Source organism: Monocercomonoides exilis, assembly GCF_001643675.1.
Source record: "Monocercomonoides exilis strain PA203 chromosome Unknown scaffold14-1859848, whole genome shotgun sequence".
NCBI lineage: Eukaryota > Preaxostyla > Oxymonadida > Polymastigidae > Monocercomonoides > Monocercomonoides exilis.
The window spans coordinates 1139933-1159664 of NW_027150559.1; the positions used below are offsets into that span (position 1 = coordinate 1139933).

The 19732-nt window shown below is 37.9% G+C and overlaps 3 protein-coding genes across 3 annotated transcripts; 1 reads left to right on the forward strand and 2 right to left on the reverse strand.

The window, feature by feature from the left end:
• Positions 1-6772: 6772 nt before the first annotated feature.
• On the reverse strand, positions 6773-9252 carry MONOS_2490 (putative ubiquitin-conjugating enzyme 1, E2-like protein; the record flags this gene model as incomplete). The annotated part of the gene is made up of 11 exons (XM_067872415.1): positions 6773-6823; positions 6873-7036; positions 7104-7196; positions 7255-7293; positions 7403-7472; positions 7495-7500; positions 7546-7614; positions 7857-8718; positions 8786-8866; positions 8925-9183; positions 9237-9252. 11 exons carry the CDS (start codon positions 9250-9252, stop codon positions 6773-6775), a joined length of 1710 nt encoding a protein of 569 aa, XP_067730426.1.
• Positions 9253-9275: 23 nt separating this feature from the next.
• MONOS_2489 (uncharacterized protein) lies at positions 9276-11724 on the forward strand (the record flags this gene model as incomplete). The annotated part of the gene is made up of 2 exons (XM_067872413.1): positions 9276-9367; positions 9487-11724. Exons 1-2 carry the CDS (start codon positions 9326-9328, stop codon positions 11722-11724), a joined length of 2280 nt encoding a protein of 759 aa, XP_067730427.1. The 5' UTR covers positions 9276-9325.
• A 294-nt stretch (positions 11725-12018) lies between these two features.
• MONOS_2488 (kinesin 1) lies at positions 12019-19726 on the reverse strand. The gene is made up of 8 exons (XM_067872412.1): positions 19689-19726; positions 19502-19630; positions 19329-19428; positions 19183-19256; positions 18980-19136; positions 18777-18920; positions 18412-18603; positions 12019-18283 (listed from the first exon to the last, which is right to left on the reverse strand). Exons 1-8 carry the CDS (start codon positions 19689-19691, stop codon positions 12357-12359), a joined length of 6726 nt encoding a protein of 2241 aa, XP_067730428.1. The 5' UTR covers positions 19692-19726; the 3' UTR covers positions 12019-12356.
• Between the last annotated feature and the right edge of the window lie 6 nt (positions 19727-19732).

A 19732-nucleotide genomic window follows, 5' to 3' on the forward strand; every position in this document is an offset into this window, starting at 1 on the left:
CGGAGGAAAAGAATATGCATTATAAAGCAAAGAAGTGAAAATATTCAGAATTTTCTTTTGCTCCTTCAATAAACCAACTTAAAAGCAAATTAAAAGAAATTGTTAAATCTATATATATCATAAATCATTCAGCAATTCCATACTACGACGTACAAATTTCCAAAAGGAGAAGTACGTAATAAACGAGTCTTCTTTGTTTAATGTTTTATTCATAAGAATTTCAAAAGTATCAGCAATTGCCCTCGTTTCTACAACTGTCAACTTGAAGCAATTCATTGCCGCAATGCGCGCAATGATGTTTTTCAAGTGCTGAGGCGTTCTTCGCAAAACTATTTGGTTCAGAAGTATTTTTTTCATCTTAGAACGCTTAAAAATAGATCTAATTTTTGCTTCGTAAATTAATGAGCACGAAGACGACGCTTTAAAAGCAATAAGCTCCAAAAGGGAAAGAATTGAACTTGTCAATTCAATTGAATGATTTTCAACATAAGTTGAAAGCATCCCAAAAGAATCGGTTGTTAATCCCTGAACTTTATCAAGAGAAATGTTTGCAAGACTTATTCCAAGCTGCTGAATAATGTCTTGTTGAATTTTTTCATTGCTCTTCTGTGAAAAATAATAAACTGTTTCATCAAAAGATAATTCTTTTCCAGAAGTGCTTTCAAAATCTTCTTTTTCTTTAGCCCTTCAAATCTATAAAATTATTTTTGAATTTGCGAAAAACAAATATCAAACATTGTGTAAATCCACTTGCTGATTGCTTTTATCCTTCCACTTAAATATTGATCATGAATAATATAATTTTTTTTGACAAATGAGTTTCTTTATTCCTCTGGAACCTGACAAATTGGTTGAAGCCTGGTCTGTCACAAAAAAAAAAAAAGAAAAGAAAAAGAAAAAGAAAAGAAAAAGAAAAAGAAAAAAAAAAAAAAAAAAAGAAAAGAAAAGAAAAGAAAAGAAAAATGAAAAAGAAAAATAAAAAGAAAGTTTTTTAGTTTAAAATAAATATGAAATAAACTATTGCTAAAACTTCTAAAGACTTTTTAAAGCACTTTGGAAAAGATTTGTTGATAGCATCTGTAATATCTGGTCGTTTTTTGTATTTTGTCAGTGACCGTCAGTGACGGTCAATGACAAATTGTGACAAAAAAATTCATCAACTGACATTTCGTGACAAAAAAATGAAATATTGGGAACTTGATCATCTTAATCAAATATTTGATTTTTTCAAAAAAAAATAAGAATTGTTGTATGTCGATTTTCAAATTCATTATTTGAGTAATAAAGAATTGTGAAATCGTTAGAAATAACCATTTTTAACAAATCATAAATATCGTGTCAGTCATTTTGTCATTATTTCAATTTTCTCTTGTCATGTCACAGAGGGTTTATTTGAATTAATATTTAATAATCTTAGCATAATAATTATAACATTTGCAATTGTAAATTTGACATAAAAATTGTCTCTCGATCGGTCATGAAACCAATTTTATTTCTCAATTGTCACAAAGAAAGCGTGGGATTTTTTATTCAAAATGATTCAATAATTCATAAGGATCTTATTCGAAAATTTATTCTGTGAAATTTATATGTTTCTTTCTTTTTTTCATTTCTCTTTTTTGAAATGAAAAAATAAAACTCGGACTTGTTAACCATTTAAAAGGAAATTCAAATTCACCCGTCCTGATTCCTTCTGAAAACTTAGGGTTATCTGTATCATCAGAAACATATGGATTTGAAGCAAAGATTTATGGATTGATTGGAAACAATCCGGTTGTGTTGAATCCGTTACGCTTGTGTAGAAATGATGTTACTATTTTTATTGCTTCTGTTACACGCTCAACTATTATTTTTCTTCTGTCTGCAGCTTTCATTTTTGAAACATCATTGTGATCCTCCTCCTTCCCAATTTTTCTTTTTCTCAGCAGCTTTCTGAATACGTTGCGAAGAAAACATGCAATTCCAACAACAAAAGGTTGCATTATATGATTCATATTTCTAGGCAGAGTGAAAATGAAAATAAAATATTGGCAAATTAAACCAACCCTGAAGAACAAAGACGAGATAAATGACCATCAAGAATTGAAAAAACAGAAGAATTGAGTGGAATAACTCCAAGCGACAGACAAATTGTAATCCACGAGCAAAAATAAACAGAAGAACAGAATAAAGCATTATTGTCCATCCATCCTGATGCATTGATGTGGATTTCACACGAGCCTGCTTTTTTGTACTCAAAAAGTTCACGAGGAACCGTTTTCAAGGGAGAAATTATGATTAATGGTGGAGGTGCTGTGCAAGATGGTCCAATGGTGGTCATTATTGATATATGATTTTTTGTGTGATCTTCTGTGGAAGCAGGTGTTCATTTGGCTTCGGACGGCACGATAAATTAATGGGAAGAACAAAAAACACCATTCCATTCGTCTGCATTAAATATATTAAGCTTGTTGACAGATGGCTTGATATCTTTGTTGAACATAAAATTGAACCATTCTCTGATGTTTGATATGAATGATGAGTTCAATTTGACTGGGGAAATATTTGAGGGAGAGAGTTCTTTCAGAATGTGCTTCGAAATGAATCCGGACTTTTTTGTTGGAGAAGGTGGAACAAGTTGTTTAACAAAATGATTAATTACAGGATAAAATCCAAATTGAAGAGATATCTTTTATGATTTCGAATTTTGCCTTTGCATTTCCGAATTAATGATTTCACTTAACTCTTGTGTTGTAATTGCATCATATTGTTGAAATTTTTCGTGAACAATATCCAACGCATTTTTCTCACCCTCGAAGTGAAGCAAACATGGACTTGTGTGAATTTCCTTTTCGTTCCAAGTTTGTCCGGAGAAATGACATCTGATAGCGCTTCAAATTTTTAGGGTCGTAATGTTAAACGCTTCTGATATCAAGCAAACCTTCTGTGAAAAAGCATCAGAACATAAATAACTTTTTCGAATAATGAATTAGCGTTTTTAACTTCAAATGAAAATTTAATATCTCAAAATTTTTGTTTTCGTGATATTTTTGAAATCGTTGTATTTCTTGAGCAATAAAGTTATGAATAGTCAGAAGCAAATATTTGATCAAAATATATCATTATGATTTTATATTATGTTTTTAGAAAAAAAAATTTAACACAAAACATGTTAATATTATACATTTTCAAGAAAACCTCCGTGACATAACAAGAGAAAATTGAAATAATGACAAAATGACTGACACGATATTTATGATTTGTTAAAAATGGTTATTTCTAACGATTTCACAATTCTTTATTACTCAAATAATGAATTTGAAAATCGACATACAACAATTCTTATTTTTTTTTGAAAAAATCAAATATTTGATTAAGATGATCAAGTTCCCAATATTTCATTTTTTTGTCACGAAATGTCAGTTGATGAATTTTTTTGTCACAATTTGTCATTGACCGTCACTGACGGTCACTGACAAAATACAAAAAACGACCAGATATTACAGATGCTATCAACAAATCTTTTCCAAAGTGCTTTAAAAAGTCTTTAGAAGTTTTAGCAATAGTTTATTTCATATTTATTTTAAACTAAAAAACTTTCTTTTTATTTTTCTTTTTCATTTTTCTTTTCTTTTCTTTTCTTTTCTTTTTTTTTTTTTTTTTTTTTTCTTTTTCTTTTCTTTTCTTTTCTTTTCTTTTTTTTTTTTTGTGACAGACCAGGCTTCAGCCAATTTGTCAGGTTACAGAGATTTATAAAAGATGTCAGAAATTGTTGTCCATAATGGCTGAAACATGGAAAATTATTTTCTTAATTATATTTTTTTTCGGAATTCTGATTCTTCAAATGTTTTATTTCTTTTAAGAGGAATTCATTATTCAAAAGAAAAAATAAGAATATTGTTTCTTGAAAAATGATGTTTGAAATAACATTCATAAAAATGTTATCTTCGAATGGAGCAATAACTTTTCAGTGTACAATTAACAGTATCCAAAGTGAATTATCAAACCGATATTTTTGATAGAGGAAACAAAGATTCAAAAAATATTCACCCAGATGATTATCAAAAAATATTCTCCAAAAAATAATACTCACCTGGGGAAAATTCGGACTTTTAAGCTTTTAATGCACAAAGCAAGAAAAAATTAATTCACTCACAACTTTATTTCACTTTCTCAGTTTTCAAAATAAATTTGATTCACATTTCCGTAAACAGGCATCGTTGTAATCAAAGTGAAAAGTTCTCCAACATTTCACAAATGTCTAAAAAAAAATGGACCCATTTTTGTTGTGTTTATTGATCTCAAAAAGTCAATAAAAAGTGCATAATTTTTCAATGAAAATGCCAGAAGGAAAATATTTTGCCCCACCGGATAAAAAATATTCATTGCGAAAAAAATATGTATTGAATTGGTTAATTATTTCGAATTATTGCAAAATGTGTAATTCTTTTTGAAAAGTCGCAAATGTTTAATTTTCAAATAAATCATGAATTTCATGATGTGCTCAAATATCTGTTTCTTCTCACGAATCTTTTTCGGAATGAGTGAAATAGCATTATTCAGAAATAGATTGCATATTAGTGAAGTTTGGAGTACGTTAACAAAAATTTGAACAAAATATGAAAATTTTAATTTATTTGGAAATTAAACATTTGAAAGTTTTCAAAAAGAATTACCCATATCTTGATCAAAATTCTGTTAACACTCTTGAATCAACACACAAGAATGTGTGCAGTAGTTTTATCAAGAAATAGCTTTTTAATTAGTGAAGTTTTATAAGTATGAACAGAAATTTGATCAAAGTTAGAAAAAAAATACATTATTTGTCAATTACACATTTGAGACTTTCCAAAAAATTTTCGACATGTCACAAATCGTAATATTATAATATCAATTAATATTGTTTAAAGATAAGAAAATGCTAATTGGCTGATTCTTTTTGAAATCATACTTTCGTTCGAGTTTTGATCAAAATTTTTTTCTCAATGGGATTTTGAAAAATTGAACAAAACTGATAACACACGTTGTTTCTGATGTTGTTATTGCAGAAACATATTTTAACAAGAATCCCATTAAAATAAAAATTTTGATCAAAACAAGAATGAAAGTATGATTTCAAAAAGAATCAGCCAATTATTAAGTGATCCGAAACAATCACATCAATTCATGATAGAAACAATTTTGAAACGATTTGTGCTAAAAAGTTTGAAAATACAAAAAACCACACAATAAAATTGAAAAACAAACAAATAATGTGAATTGGGTGAGTATTTTTGTAATCATATTTTTTCATTCTAATTTTTATGTTCAAAAATTTTCTTTGTGTTAAAATAAATGATCACTGAAGAGTGAAAAGGCTCATTTTAAAAGTTTAAATTATAATTTGAGCTGATTCATTTATTCTTAAAACATTTGTGATAAATAAAACATTTAATTTCAAAAGCTTTTCCCAACGACAAGCAGAATTTGAAAAAATAACACACAGAAAATAGTTATTATTTCAATAATAATCACCCAATTTTTATATTTGTCTTGAGTTTTGTATGTTTCTTTTTGATATCAAACAACAAATATCAAAGACAAAAATTTCAATAATAAAGTGAAGAAATTATTTAATAATTCAAAACGAGAAATGTTCTATTTCACAAATTGATTTCAATCTGTGATTATCAATGGAAATAATACTAATATCGCATAAAATACCGGACATCGCACAAAATACCGGACAAGATCGATATCTCAATAACTGCAAGAGAAATAATTCTGACAATTTTCCTCAAAATATATTTCATTAATACAGACTCATTAGATAAACGTGACTTTCAACACAGCTTCATTTGTGCTCAGAAAGAATTATTTTTGAAATTTCGGAGAAATAGGATTTTGAGTTTCTCTGAGATTTAATAATTAATTCTTTCTGAGCACAAATGAAGCTGTGTTGAAAGTCACGTTTATCTAATGAGTCAGTATTAATGAAATATATTTTGAGGAAAATTATCAGAATTATTCCACTTGCGGTTATTATGAAATCGACCTTGTCCGGTATTTTGTGCGATGTCCTGTATTTTATGCGATATCCGTATTAAACTTCAACGAACATTTTACAAAATGCATTTGACAAATCAAGTCATTTCTCCAAAATTTTATGTTAGATTTCGAAAACCAGTCTCAAATTTTGAAAGGTTCAAATGTGCGTTTTTGTGAATTCACAGTCTTTTCTTGACTTTGAAAATGATATTCATTTTTCAAAGTCAAAAATCTTTTCTTCGAAACATTAGCCCAAAATAATTTATACAAGAATTTCATGTAATAAAGATAAATTCCTTGAAAGTCGACATTTTCCACAATTGATTGAAACAAAGAATTCTAAAAGATCGCCACAATTATTTTTTGTCAGTCGTTGAGATGATGGTATTATCCAATATTCTCATAAATTTCAAGCAAATTTACTTAATATTCCTTTTTGAAAGTGTTTTCTCTCTATAAAGAACTTAAAAAAAATACTGTAAACAAAAAGCATTCAAAAATTTGATATTGAACGAAGAAAAAATACACTGCTAAATGGAAAGGATAAAATCAAAATGTCTAAAAACAAATAACAACATAAATGATCAACGATAAATGAATAATCGAGAAAGGCGAAATGGAAAATGAATAGTTATATGAACTGTCTGAAGCAGCAACACTCCGAACTTAATAAAAGTATCAAGCATTTAAATCAGAAACTATTATGACTTCTCATTGCAAAATACAGAAATTACAACTATTAGTGGAAATCTTCATGAAGTGAAGGTTATGCGTCAAGTGTTTTTTGAGCACATCTTCGTACACGTTTATTATATTCCTAAAAATAAAATTAATTATTGATAAATAAAGGTTTAAAAATCACATACTTTTCTATCTGTTTGGTATAGATGCGCAGCTGTAACATTAGCAGGAGAAGAAGGATTTGGATCAGTCAAAAGAGATTGTATTGAAATGAGAATTGATGAAACAGTAAAAATTGGCGTCCATAATTTTTGTATCACATCAAGGCAAATTTGCCCATTTTGAAAAACTGTCCCACATAATTTTAAAATACATATCAACCATTTGAAGATATAAAACTGGATTAAAAAACATACCATTTGGATGAAACATTTCACACTGAAAACGAATTGACGGTGGCTTTTCAGGATAGTTGTCCGGAAATTGGAGCCTCAAAGGAAAAAGCCCTCCTGCATAAAAGAAAAATAAATAATGAAAATGCATCACTAATGTTTTGCGTTATTATACCCTCCCATGGAGTTTCACTTGGACCAACAAGTATTGCATCTAAATACATTCATAAAGATGAACACAAATCAAAATCGCAAAAAAATAGCAAAGAAAACAAAACAATTATTTTATGAATAAAAAATTAAGTTTTAACATTGATTCACACCCCAAACAAATAGATTTTCCTCTGAAACAGGGGATGCTGTTATTCCTTCTGGAGGTGTATCACGAATAGCCTATATGAAAAATATTGAAAACAATAATCTAAAAATAGAAAAAAATTAACAAGCCTTTAGGTCATTCATCAACCTTAGGGTCGCTGCTCTCGATGGACCTGACATTCAGCTTGATATATATCTGTCTTTTGGTAATATTGATCTGTTTGATTATTTTATTCTTTTTTTGTTTTCTCTGTTTTTTTATTATTCTTATTATGCATCAAAAAATTTGAATCCATATATAAATAAAACCACAAATTAAAATTTGCAACGTTCACTTAAAATTGGATAGAAAAAATGAAATGATAAGATAATAAGTTAATAAACGCAATTTAAAAAGAAATGTTGAAAATTTACTATTAATTAAATAGCTGAAGAATCGCTATTACCTTTTCTTTTCACTTTTTCATCCTCAAAAAGAGTGTCATGAGATGAAGATTCATCAAAGTGATCTTTTGTTTCTGGTTCAGATGAAGTGTTAAGGAAAGAAGGCATTTGAAACAAAGATGAGGAAGATGGCGTTGTCGTGTCAGAAAGTTGAAGTGAGGAATCTGGCTCTTCTTTTGAAGAGTTATCTTCTAATGGTGGATGATTTGATTCAGTTAGAGTGCTATCAGGCTGTTCTGGCAGCTGCTCATGAGAAGACGACAAGGATGCTGAATTGCTTGCATCTTGTTTCTGAGGTGATGATGCAAATGGAAGAGAAGGAGGCGCAATGTCTGAAAACGGGTCGTCATCATTATCAGCATCATTCGACGGAAACGGATCATTGCTGCTGTCATTCTGCGCATCATCATTTTCTATGTTTGAAGATATACTGCTTGCACGTTCGTCTGCTCCTCTGTCTTCCCATCCGCTTTCCAATCCAAGAAAGTCTACACATTCACGTTCTAGTTGTTGAGTTTCCATCAACTGACGGATATCTGTGTCATCCAATTCTATTCCAGCCTCTCCAAATTCTCGCTCTATTTGTGTGATATGAGCAAGACATATTATTTTCAATGTATCTAATCTTTCTTTGGGTACATTTTTTATAATGTTAAGTGAAGGAAGTGTGTACTTATCTACTCGTAAGTCGGGCATTGATTGAATTTTCTCCAATGTCGGTATGTCGCGAGATTGAGGTGGATTGTATTTAGCTGGTGCAGTAGATCCCCGTGTTCTTGGAGCCTTCATTTTTTGCTTTGATTTAGGTTGTGGAACAACAGGTTGGTGCAGAACAGATGGGTCAAATTCCTCCTCCTCCTCTTCTTCATTTGGCTCTCTATTTAAATGCAAAACAATGGTGTTAACGTAAGTTAAATTGAGTGCTCATATTTCAAATAACAAACATTACATCCACAAAATGAAAATGATTTTGTTTGTCATGAACAATTGCTAAATTTGGTCGAGTAAGTCCAGGATGTGGTAAACTAAATAAATTGTGTGGCGATAATAATTTTAAATGTACAAAATAAAAGGATTAAATACGATTGGTTCAATTGCGCAATTTTGGCTAATGAAGGGTCCATTGTTGCGCGTTGAAGTTCTCTCAATGCTATATCATCTGGCACGTGAAGTATTGATTTAAGAGTTTGAAGAAGCAACACCTGATTCCATGTCGGTGCAACACTTTGAGAGCGCAAAGCCCTTAAAACAAAAATATACGCTTGAAGCTCCTTCTCATGGATTTTCCGAATAGCTTCACTCACCTCTGAAGATATCTCAACTTTTTGATCAGAGAACAAAGCTTAAATGTTTTTTATTTCACACAATAACTTCAGAAAAAATAAAATCACAAACAAGCGTCTTCTTCCATAGCATTATATTTGGGAATTGATCAAAGAAATTTGTTGTTATCAAATTGAATAAAAATTAATTAGCCACATGTCATGAAACATTACGATAAAAAAGAGAATATAAATAATTTTAACGTGTGACTTATTTCTTTTTGTTTGTTTGCATTATGCTTTATCTCTTTTTCTTTCTTTCTTTTTTTTTCATTGATTCTTCAAATATTTGTCTTTAACTTAAAATATTTGAAATCCAAAAGAGCACAAATGCATTGGAACAAGATGTTTATGGAGCTGTACAGCTTAACTCAAGCCTTTCAGATTCAATGTTTTCATCTTGTGCGGGAGAAAGCAGCATTACAGCTTTATATCGTTCTTCATCCAAGGGGAAATACACAGTTGAATTGAAGCCTTCACATTCAATAAGTTCTTCTTTGTCAATGCCTCATAATCCTTCTTCTCAAACGTATAAATCAATTGGGCTATCTTCTTCTCCATTTCTTTTTGATGCTTCTGAGAATACGAAAATGAAAACTTCTATTCAATTTCCTAATTGTAACTCACATTTTGCTTTCAATGACTGTCTTACGGAGATACCAACAAACAAATTGCCTTCTCGTTTACGCAAAAAGTATCTAGAAACTGTTGTTGACAAAGAACTTTTCAAAGAAAAATTGGATGACTTTCAAACAATACGAGACGACGAAAAGATATATGAACCTCGAAAATTCGTCAACGAATCAAGAGAATATGTTGCTTCATTTTCTGCACAGATAAAAGAGTCCTTAGCTCAAAGAATGAAAATCGAAAAATTAATAAAGAATCAGCCTCATGAGCAGAACGAGGAAAATGATAGCTTGCAGTCTTCTAATGATAATTCAATATCAGATGAAAACTCTGACAGACTCTCCTCTCAGTCTCAAATTTCTGATTCAGAGCAATTTGACCAGCTTCTTTTCGAAAACTTCTCGAAGTGGCGGCCTCCGCTGAACAGGATCAGAGAATTTGTGCCTGATGTGGATTTTCGGATGGAAGGAGAGAAGCGCTCAATGCTGATGAGGGTGACGTTGACGGAGATGCTGAAGAGATGGACAAACATGGATCTGAAAGCACAGTCACACACAACACAACTGCCTTCTCTGCTTTATAAGGAGAATGTCAAGAATAACAGTGGAGAGGGGGAAGAAATGGAGGATAATGTCGAAGAAGAAGAAGAAGAAGCTAAAGAGTTGTCCAGAGAGAAAACAAATAGCGAGATGAAGAAAATGGTTAAAGAACGAAGCGATAAGAGGAAGATTATCAAAGAAGAAATACGCGAAGCTACTGAATTCTGGAGCATTTTTGGGATTTGGGTGCGAAAGCCCTGGATATCTTCAGCCAGCGAGCGAAGGATATGGGAAGAAGCCGAAAAGAAGCTGGAGACAAAGGAAAAAGCGATTGAGAGCAGGAATATTTCCCAGTTGACAGAAAATGAAACAATAGAAGAAATGAAGATTTTACTGAAAGAGAAGGAGGAGGCTGGGGCAGAGGAGGAAGAGCTGGCTAAGCTGAGGCTTCAGATAGAAGAAGGCAAACGGAAATTAGAGAAGGAAACAAGACTGAATGGAATGAGTGATGTTGAGAGATACACCGAACACATTCATGGCACATTGCAAAAAAGACAATTGGAGCATTTAAAGAACAGTGGATCACATTGTGAAAAATTAAAAGAAGAAGAAGAAGAAGAAGAAGAAAGAGAAGAGGAAGAAAAAGAGGTTGACTTTATCAACTCATTCAATTCAAAGATGAATGCTCTTCCGAAATACAGCGTTTTTGATAGCTATTCTCATGATTTGTTTGATGACACTTTTTTGGAGTCTCACCAGATGACAGAACAACAAGACAGTTACAATAAACACTCACTTCCACAACATTTGAACTCTGAGTCACATTTATCGTACAATTCTTCAAATCTTTCTATTTCAAAAAGTGACTTTTCATCTTCGGCTCATGAGTCATCTTCCTATTTGCTTCCTCAATCAGCAGATTCTCGCTTGCTTCATAATCGTCCTCTTGCAAATGTTTATGAAAGTTCGAGCTTCATCCAGAAAGAAGATACATACGAAGACTCAGATGCACCAATGCTTTCTTCTTCTTCTTCAGATAGCAGCGAGGCAAATGAAAATGTCACAGTAATTTCATTTTGCTTCGAAGCACATTTACCACAGCAAGAAAATAAATCCATTTTTCAGCAGATTCTAAACAAGAAGAAAGAGAAATATCACAAAACAATAAGCACTGTGCGCCATCGGTGTCTCTTACCGACTCCTCCACAACGAAAGTTCCTGTGGTCCTTTGATGAGATGGAGGTGAGTCTGAAGAGGAGATGGAAGAGCTGGTTTCAGACACAAGGGAAGTGGAAGCGCTCGGCCACGAAGGAGGAGTTGGAGAGCTTGTATTACGAGATGCACAGCGTGGACAAGAAAAGCGATCTGGAGATTCCACTGTTTGGAAGGTGAATTATTATTATTATTTTTCTTTTCTTTTCTTTTTCATTTTATTTTTTGGAGTTTTATATGAAAAATAGGATGTTTGAATTGGTTGGTGCTTTTTTTAAAAATATTAAATATTTTTAGAAATGATAGAAAATTCGAGAAAATCATCGTTTTATCGAAGTACTTTTGCTGAATTGAAAAAAAGCATAAGCACCCAATGCAGTTTGTGAGAATTCGAAAGACACCAAACGAAAAGAAAATGAGACATTTTTGTTGATTCACAAAGCTGTTAATTTTTCCTAAACCAAAAACATTCGTTACAAATGAATAGAATACTTATTTTATCAGAGGGTTTAATTGGTAATAATAAAGTGATGTGTTCATAATCAAAAAAAAAAAATATTCAGTTGGAAGTGCAAAATAAAGAAAGTTAAACCATTCGCTAAAAAAAAATAAGAGGAAGAAAAATAAAAGAAAAGAAAATAAAACACATTTTCTACTCTTTACATGAAAAACCAGAAGACGACAAAACTACAAAAAAGACGGAGGCATAAAAACAAAATGTCAAATATATGTCAAAAAAAAAATGAGAGAGAAAGAGAAAGATTTCTACATAAATTCACCACTATCACCAGTACCACCATTATCATCAACCCTCACGACAGGTTCAGCCGCTTCTTCGTCTCCTCTTTCTTCAGCTTCAAGCTCTCCTTCAGCTTCGCCATCTTCTGGTCTGTCGGGTGCAGAGGAGTTGGTGTGCCTGAGCGGCTGCCCGCGGGTGTCGAAGCAGCAGACGAGCGAGCACTTGCTGTGCGGGGGCGAACCATGTCGAGGAACGAGGAAGGCGGCTGAGGAGGAGGAGGAATGGGATTGCTTGAGACAGGGAACTGGCTGTGTGAGGGGAATGATGATGATGACGATGAGGATGAGGAAGATGAAGAGGAAGAGGAGGAGGAGGAAGAAGAAGCACCATTTACAGCAGAAGGGTTCATGTCAAAGGGTGAGATGGGTTGTGGCGGAGTCTCTTGTCGCGGGATGGTCTGCACCTGATCGGCTTCTTGGATGGAAGAGGAAGAATACGAAAGAGGAGAAACCTGACTGGTTGCCAGTGAAGATGAATGTATTGGTGTTGTGTTAGAGGCATACGGCGACGAGCCAAACGAAGGCGCGGCGGGTGAAAGAGGTGTGAGTGAAGAGGAAGAAGAAGAATTGGGTGAATACAGATTGTATTGCGAGTGGCTTCTCCCTCCGCCCCGGATCGTCTTCGCGACAGCACCGCCACTCAGAGGAGAGGACGAAGCTGACGAAGAAGCAAGTGCCATGTGCGGAGTGTAAATCTGAGGCGATCCAAGAACAGAACCAGAAGAAGAAGAAGATGATGATGATGAAGCAGAAGCAGAGGCAGAAGCAGAAGAAGCAGATCCAAGCCCTTGGGCTGTGAGCTTGATGCCAGTTGCCTCCAGTTCATTTACCGTCTTCAGTGACGATGATGGCGAGCGCATAAGCTCCGAATACGATGCTGGGGGAAGGCCACATTTCGCGCGGAGGAGCGAAATGTCGTGGACAAGCTTGTCCTTCTCTATGCGGTGTGAGTGCGCTGCCTCTTTGATCTGCTTCTCCAGCACCTCCACACGCGACGAGGCGAGCGAGAACTGAGTCTGCAGTGTTTCTCTCTCCACATTCAGCACTCTGTTCAATCGCTTCTCATCCAGATTGCTCTGCGACAGAGTCTGGATGTTGTCCTCCAGCTGCACAATCCTCTTCTTCAGCATCTTCATCGCAGTGTCTGCAGACACATTGGAAGAAGAAGAAGAAGAAGAGGAGGAGGAGGAAGAAGAGCCAGAAGACGTTTCAGTGAGAATATGCGCAGACTGCTTCATCGAATCCAGCAGCAGCTGCAGCTGCACCACTTTCTCGATCCTTTCTGAGAGATCGTCCATCAACCCTTTCTGTGCTTTCTCATTCTCTCTCTTCTCTTCCTCCAGCCGGCTCTTCGCCTTCTGCGCCTCGTCCTTCACGCGGGTGAGCTGTGTGGTTGCGTCTTTGACCTTGTTCCGCTCCACATTCAGCCTCAACGCCCATTCGGTCTCTCTTTTCATCAGATAGAGCACACGCTGGTGCAGCTTGCTGGCGGTCTCCTGCGCCGTCTTGTGCGACTCCGTCAGCACATTCTTCTGCCGCTCCCAGTCTTTCTGCGCAAGGATCAGGTTCTCGTTGAGTGTCTTCGCCTGGAAAGCAAAGTTTTGTGCTTCTTTCTTCTGTGCGGTCAGTGCATCTGATAAGATCTTCTGCTGACTGTACAGCTCTCTTTTTTCGTCCTCCCACTTGTTGTTCTCTTGGGCAATCACATCAGCCGCTTTAGTCTTCTCCTCACTCAGCTTCGCCACTTCCTCTTTTAAAGTGGACGATTCCTGCACAGAATTATCCAGTTGCTCTTTGATCGCCTCAATCTCCTTCTTCAGCGCCAGCGTTTCTTCGTGCTCTGTCTTCAGCTGTGTCTCTGCCTCTTCCACTTTCTCCCGCGCCACTTCGAGTTCACTCTTCAGAAGATGTTGTGCATCTTCCAGTGAATGTTTTTCTTCTCTCCATTTCTCTGTCCGCGCAGCCAGCTGCTCATTCAGCGTCTCGTGTTCTTGCAAAAGCACTTTCTTTGACTCTTCAATCGCACTCAGCTTCTTCTGCAGTGCCTCTAATTCATGTTGATTGCTGTTCTTTGTGTCATTCAGCACAATTTGCAGTCGATTGAGTGCTTCTTCCTTTTCAGCAAGTGTCTGCTTCGTCTCCTCCCATCCATTTGTGATGCGGCTGATTTCGTTGTTTGCATTCTCTTTTTCCTTCTGCCCGTTCGCCTCATTCACTTTGATCAGATCGCTCAGCCTCTTCTTCTCTTCTTCACTCGCTTTGCAGCTCTGCTCCAGCTTTTTCAGCGATTCTTTCAGCTCATTCGAAGATGTTTCCATCTCATGCACTTTCTTTTCGTGCTTCTCCTTTTCGCTTTGAAGTTCCTCTGATGCCTCTTTCTTTGCCTTCTCCTTCTCCTCCTTTTCATCCTGAATCTCCTTCTCGTTCTGTGCCAACGTCTTCTTTAGCTCTGCAATCTCTTTCTCAAGCACCTTCACCTTCTCCTGTGCTGTCAGCATGCTCCTCGTTGCGCTGCTCAGCTCATCCTCCTTCGCCGACAAGGAAGTCTTCACAGCACTCAGCTCCTTCTCATACCTCTCCCTCATCTCTCCCAGCACCTCTGCCTCTTGCTTCCGCCCTTCGCTGATCTTCGTCGCTGCATCCGCCGCCTGCGCCTCCATCTGCGAGCGCAGCCACGCCATCTCAACAGCATCGCGATCTGCCCTTTCCTTCATTGTTTTTTCTCTTTCTTCCAGCGTCTTCTTCAGCTCGGCAACGGACTGCTGCAGCTCCACCACACTCGCGCTGGATGTGTTCAGACTGGCTTCCAGCTCTTTCTTCTCAGCCTCTCTCTGAGACAGTTCTCCTTTCAGTGCTTCGATTTGCTTGCTCCACTCCTTCTGTTCTGCGCTGTGCTGTGTGCGGATGCTCTGCTCCTGCTGCACAGCAGCCTCATGCATCTCTTCTTTCTCTTTCTCAACAAGTGTAATCTTCTCCTTCGTGCTCTGTACTTCCTGCTCAGCTGCCTGTCTCTTTTCTTTCTCCTCTGAAATCTCTTTCTCCAACACTGACACTTTTTCAAGGAACTGCGCAACTTTTATCGTGGCATCTTTCAGTTTGTCTCCTTCTGCTTTGATTTCGGCTGTGAGCGCAGTTTTCTCCTTCTCGTGCTCTTTGGCTTGTGCTTCAAGTGTCTCTTTCTCCTTTTCCAATGATTCAAGTGCCTTCTCACTGCTCTGAATCTTTTCGTTCAGTTCTGCCATTGTTCCTTCACCTTCTGCAACTTTCTCCTTCAGCGCTTTCAACTCTTTCTCCTTTGCCTGCATGGCATGCTCGTTGTCTTCTGTTTCCTTTTCCCTCGTTCTCTCCATCTCGACAATCTTCTTCTCCACATCCGCTTTCTCCTTCCGCGCCTCCTCCAGCTTCTTCTTCAGATCCGTTTTAATCCGCTCCTGTTCTGCCATTTCCTTCTCTGCAGCCATCTTCCTTTCTTCCACTTCCTTCTCTGTCTTCTTCACCAGAAGCTCCGCTGCTGCCAATGCTGACACTTTGAGCGCAAGCGTCTTCTCCACTTCGTTCTTCTCTGCCTGTGCTGCTGCCAGCGCAGCCGCTGCCTTCTGCTCTTTCTCCTTCCACTCGCCCTCTCTCTTCTCTTTCTCTTCTTCTGCCATCTCGTTCGTCAGACTCCGCGAATCCATGTCATTCTGTGCCATTGCCTTCCTTTCCTCTGCTGGATCAACACGCACAGACAATAACAGTGCCTCAATAGACGCTCCATCGCTCCCAATTGCAAACTCCTTTTTGTCGCGTGCCCACTTCTTCTTCTTGTCTTTGCTCTTCAGCTTGCTGTCCTTGCTCGCCTTCTCCTTCTTCTTCTTCTCAGCCTCCAGCGACAATGCTCCTGTTGGCGCGCATCGCACACTCGCATCTGAAGAGGCAGCAGCAAACGGTGTGACATCCATTCCCGGAGCAGACTTCACAACAGACGAAGCAGCAGAAAACGACGAGGCAGAAGCTGATGGCTTCCCTTGAGTCAGATTGTCATATGCGGACAACTCATCGTCTCCATCATACACCTCGTCCTCTCCTTGCTCGTCAGCCCCGCTCATTCTGCTCCTCTTTTTGCGGCCTCTGCCATCGCCCAGCCCGCCCGTAAACGGGACTGTGCTCCCAATCACTTTGTTCTCTTCGTCGAGCTCTTCGCTCAGATGCTGCGCCTCGTCGCTTCCTCCTTCTGCTGTGAGGAACGAGCAGATCTTCGCCACCTGCGCAAACGAGGCCATTCCGAGGTCAATCGGCGGATGCGACGCCATCCAACCCGTTTTGTGGAGGGACTCGAAGCACGCCTCACAGAAGGGAGCTTTGCAGACGGTGCAGAAGTAGACAGCAGGCACAGAGTGCGAATGGGAATGAGAAGAGAGTCCATCATCAGAAGAGGAAGAGGAAGAGGAGGAACCGGAAGAAGAAGAAGAAGAAGACGATGAAGAGGCACTTTGACATCCGTAGCAGTTGGCGCAGCGGAAAGTGGGCCACGAGTCCGCATCATCAGCCAGCAGATCGACCGACAAGTTGTTGGCCGAAGGAGCAGACAGAAGCGACGGCAGCCCGCTCCGCAAAGAGGATGTCTTCGGAAGCACCACCAACGACGACGGAGTGAACGGCGCCTGTGAAGCAGAGCGCGAGTGCTCAAACCCTTCATCGGGACTCTCGTCTTCTCCTTCACTCTCTTCTTCCTCTCTCTGCAGTCTGTACATGTTCCTGCTGGGGTCGGTGAGGCAGAAGAACGCTGAAAGGAACTCCTCAGGCGAGCGCTTGCGCGGCTGCGTAGCCTTTTCTGAGACCTCCATGAGTCTCTGGTGCAGCGAGGCAGCAGATTTGGCTGTGTCGTCGTAGTCTCCACTCAGAAAGACCTCACTCGCATCGGTCTGCACAGACGCATCGCTTGTCTTTTTTGAAGCACCAATCCGAGTCAGCGTTAAAAGCCGATCCAGCTCAGCAATGGCACTCCCACTGCCACTTCCTGCTCCTTCTGCTTTTGAAGCACCAGCAGAATCATCTAATTCTCCATCTCCTTCTAATTCTGCTCCGATTCTGCTTCCCGCTTTGCTCCCCTTCGAGTCCCCCATCAGCTCCATCAGCTCCCTCGCCCTCTTTTCCAGCCCTGCCTTCACTGCCTCGCTGCTCTGCAGTGCAAACTTCAGTTTCTCGTTCTCCATCGCCAGCTCCTCTGCCCTCGCGGCTGCCTCGTGCTCTCTCTCCTGTACACTGTCCAGCGCCTGCCTCAGCGCATTCATCTCGTCGAGCTGCGTCTCTGCTGTCTCCAGCTCCGCCAGCAGGTTCTCCTTCACCATCCTTTGCTCTTCCATCTGCTGCTTCGCCTCGAACAGCTCCATCTGGATCGTCTCCAGCGCTGCCACTTTCCGCCGCATCTCGTTGAACGCCCCCATCATCGGGTCTCTGCTGGCATCGGAATCATCGCCTTCTCCTTGTCCTCCCAACGATGCATTGCCAGAGGAAGAAGATGACGATGATGACGACAGCAATCCAGCTGCTTTCCTCTTCTCGGCAAACTCCTTCTGCCTCTTCGCCCGCTCTTCGGGTGTCATATTCGCGTTCCCTTTGTCTCCTTGCTGGTAAAACGCCAGTTCTCCCTCCAGCAGACTCAGCTGCCCTTTCAGCGACTCGATCTCTCTCTGCGCCTTTTCGAGCAGCTTCTTCAGCTCCGCGGCGCTCAGCTCGACGTTCACTTTCACTGCGTTTTTGACGGCCTTTGCACGTTTCCCGAATTGGAGTGTGGAAAGTGTCTCGAGGGCGTTCGTGCTGGAGGCTGAGCAGCAGATGATGAGCATCGTGCGGGAGTTCCCACCAAAGGTCTCCTGCAGCATACGCGTCAGTTTGGAGTTACGGTAGGGAATGTGGGTGACTTTCGGGTCGGTCAGGGCGTTGATCACATTGCCAAGGGCTGAGCAGATGGGATTTTTTGAAAAATAACAGATGAATTCGAGATATAACATGAAGTGAAAATAATTGAATGAAGATGATTAAAATTATTGTTTTCATAAAACAAAAGCCAAAAAACTCTTCTCAAACCCGAAAGAGACATGTTGATCTTCTTTGCTTCTTCGAGTGTCTGCCCTTCTGCTCCTGTTTGTGAGATCTTTTCAGAGCCAGCAAGATCCACCAGATACAGCCGCCCTGTCTTCACACCGCCTGTGATGCTGCTCTTCTGCTGGACGGTGACCATAAACACAGTGTGGGAACGAGACGACCGCTCGTTCATTCCTGTTGGAGTTTGAAAGGAAAGGGATGGAATGAGAGGGAGGAGGCGAATAGTTAAAAAAAAAACAATTTCAGAAGAACATCAGTTACAAAATGTTGAAATATTGATAATAAATAAAATGAAAATTTGTAAGTAATATAATCTCATTTTCATTTCTGCTTTAAAAAAATCAAACCAGTTGCAGCAGTTTTTCTTGATGAATCTCCCTTTTTTAAAAGCATCATAAAGTCTGCAGCATTTGAGCAGAAATATTCAGTAACACCAGCAACGTAGATTCCTTTCTCAACACTTTCGTGGATTTCAAGATTTCCTTTTGTAGCTATAAATAGTAATTACAAATTATTGTTAAATTTATTCGTTAACAACAAAATATCATACGATCGAGAAGATCAAGAATTCGTTCCATGTAGATTTCTACATAGCTAGCTTTGACAGTAAATTCAAGTTCTCTATCCGCATGGGAAATAGAATCAAAAAGATGGGAAATCATTCTTGGAACAATTCCTGCGGTATTTTCATCATAATCATCAGGTCCCTAAAAAAGATAGATTTTTAAAAATTTTCAACATGAAAACGTATACCATCATTGTGAAAGTTTTTCCTGAAGAAGTTTGGCCATATGCGAGAATTGTTCCGTTTATTCCTTGGAGAATATCTGCATACGTAAGTTTTTTTAACAGTTAAAAGAAAAAATTATTGCTTCAAAAAAAGAAAATTGTGAAAAAACCATTTATAATTGGACGCGCTGACTCATCGTAAACAGATGATTGCTCTGTATTCAAAGGAAACACTCTGTCGTAAACAAAATCTTTGTTTCCACCATCCATCTTTTAAAAAAAGCAAAGAAACAGGATTGATAGGAAAGCTATCTAAAATTTTAAAACAAAAATCATTACAAACAAGTAATTCTACGCTCTTTTTATCTGCTCCAAGATTCACACAAATTTTGCCATTCTTAGAAAGCTCGAGACCATTTAAAGGACGAAATCGACAAATAACTTGGACATTTCCACTGGGAGCCGCATTTGTCTATAATTGGAAACATTTGTTCAGACTTTCTAGCAAAAATAAAATTTGTTCAGCACACCATTGGCCAAAAATAAACCTTCACAAAATAATAGATCTATCCCG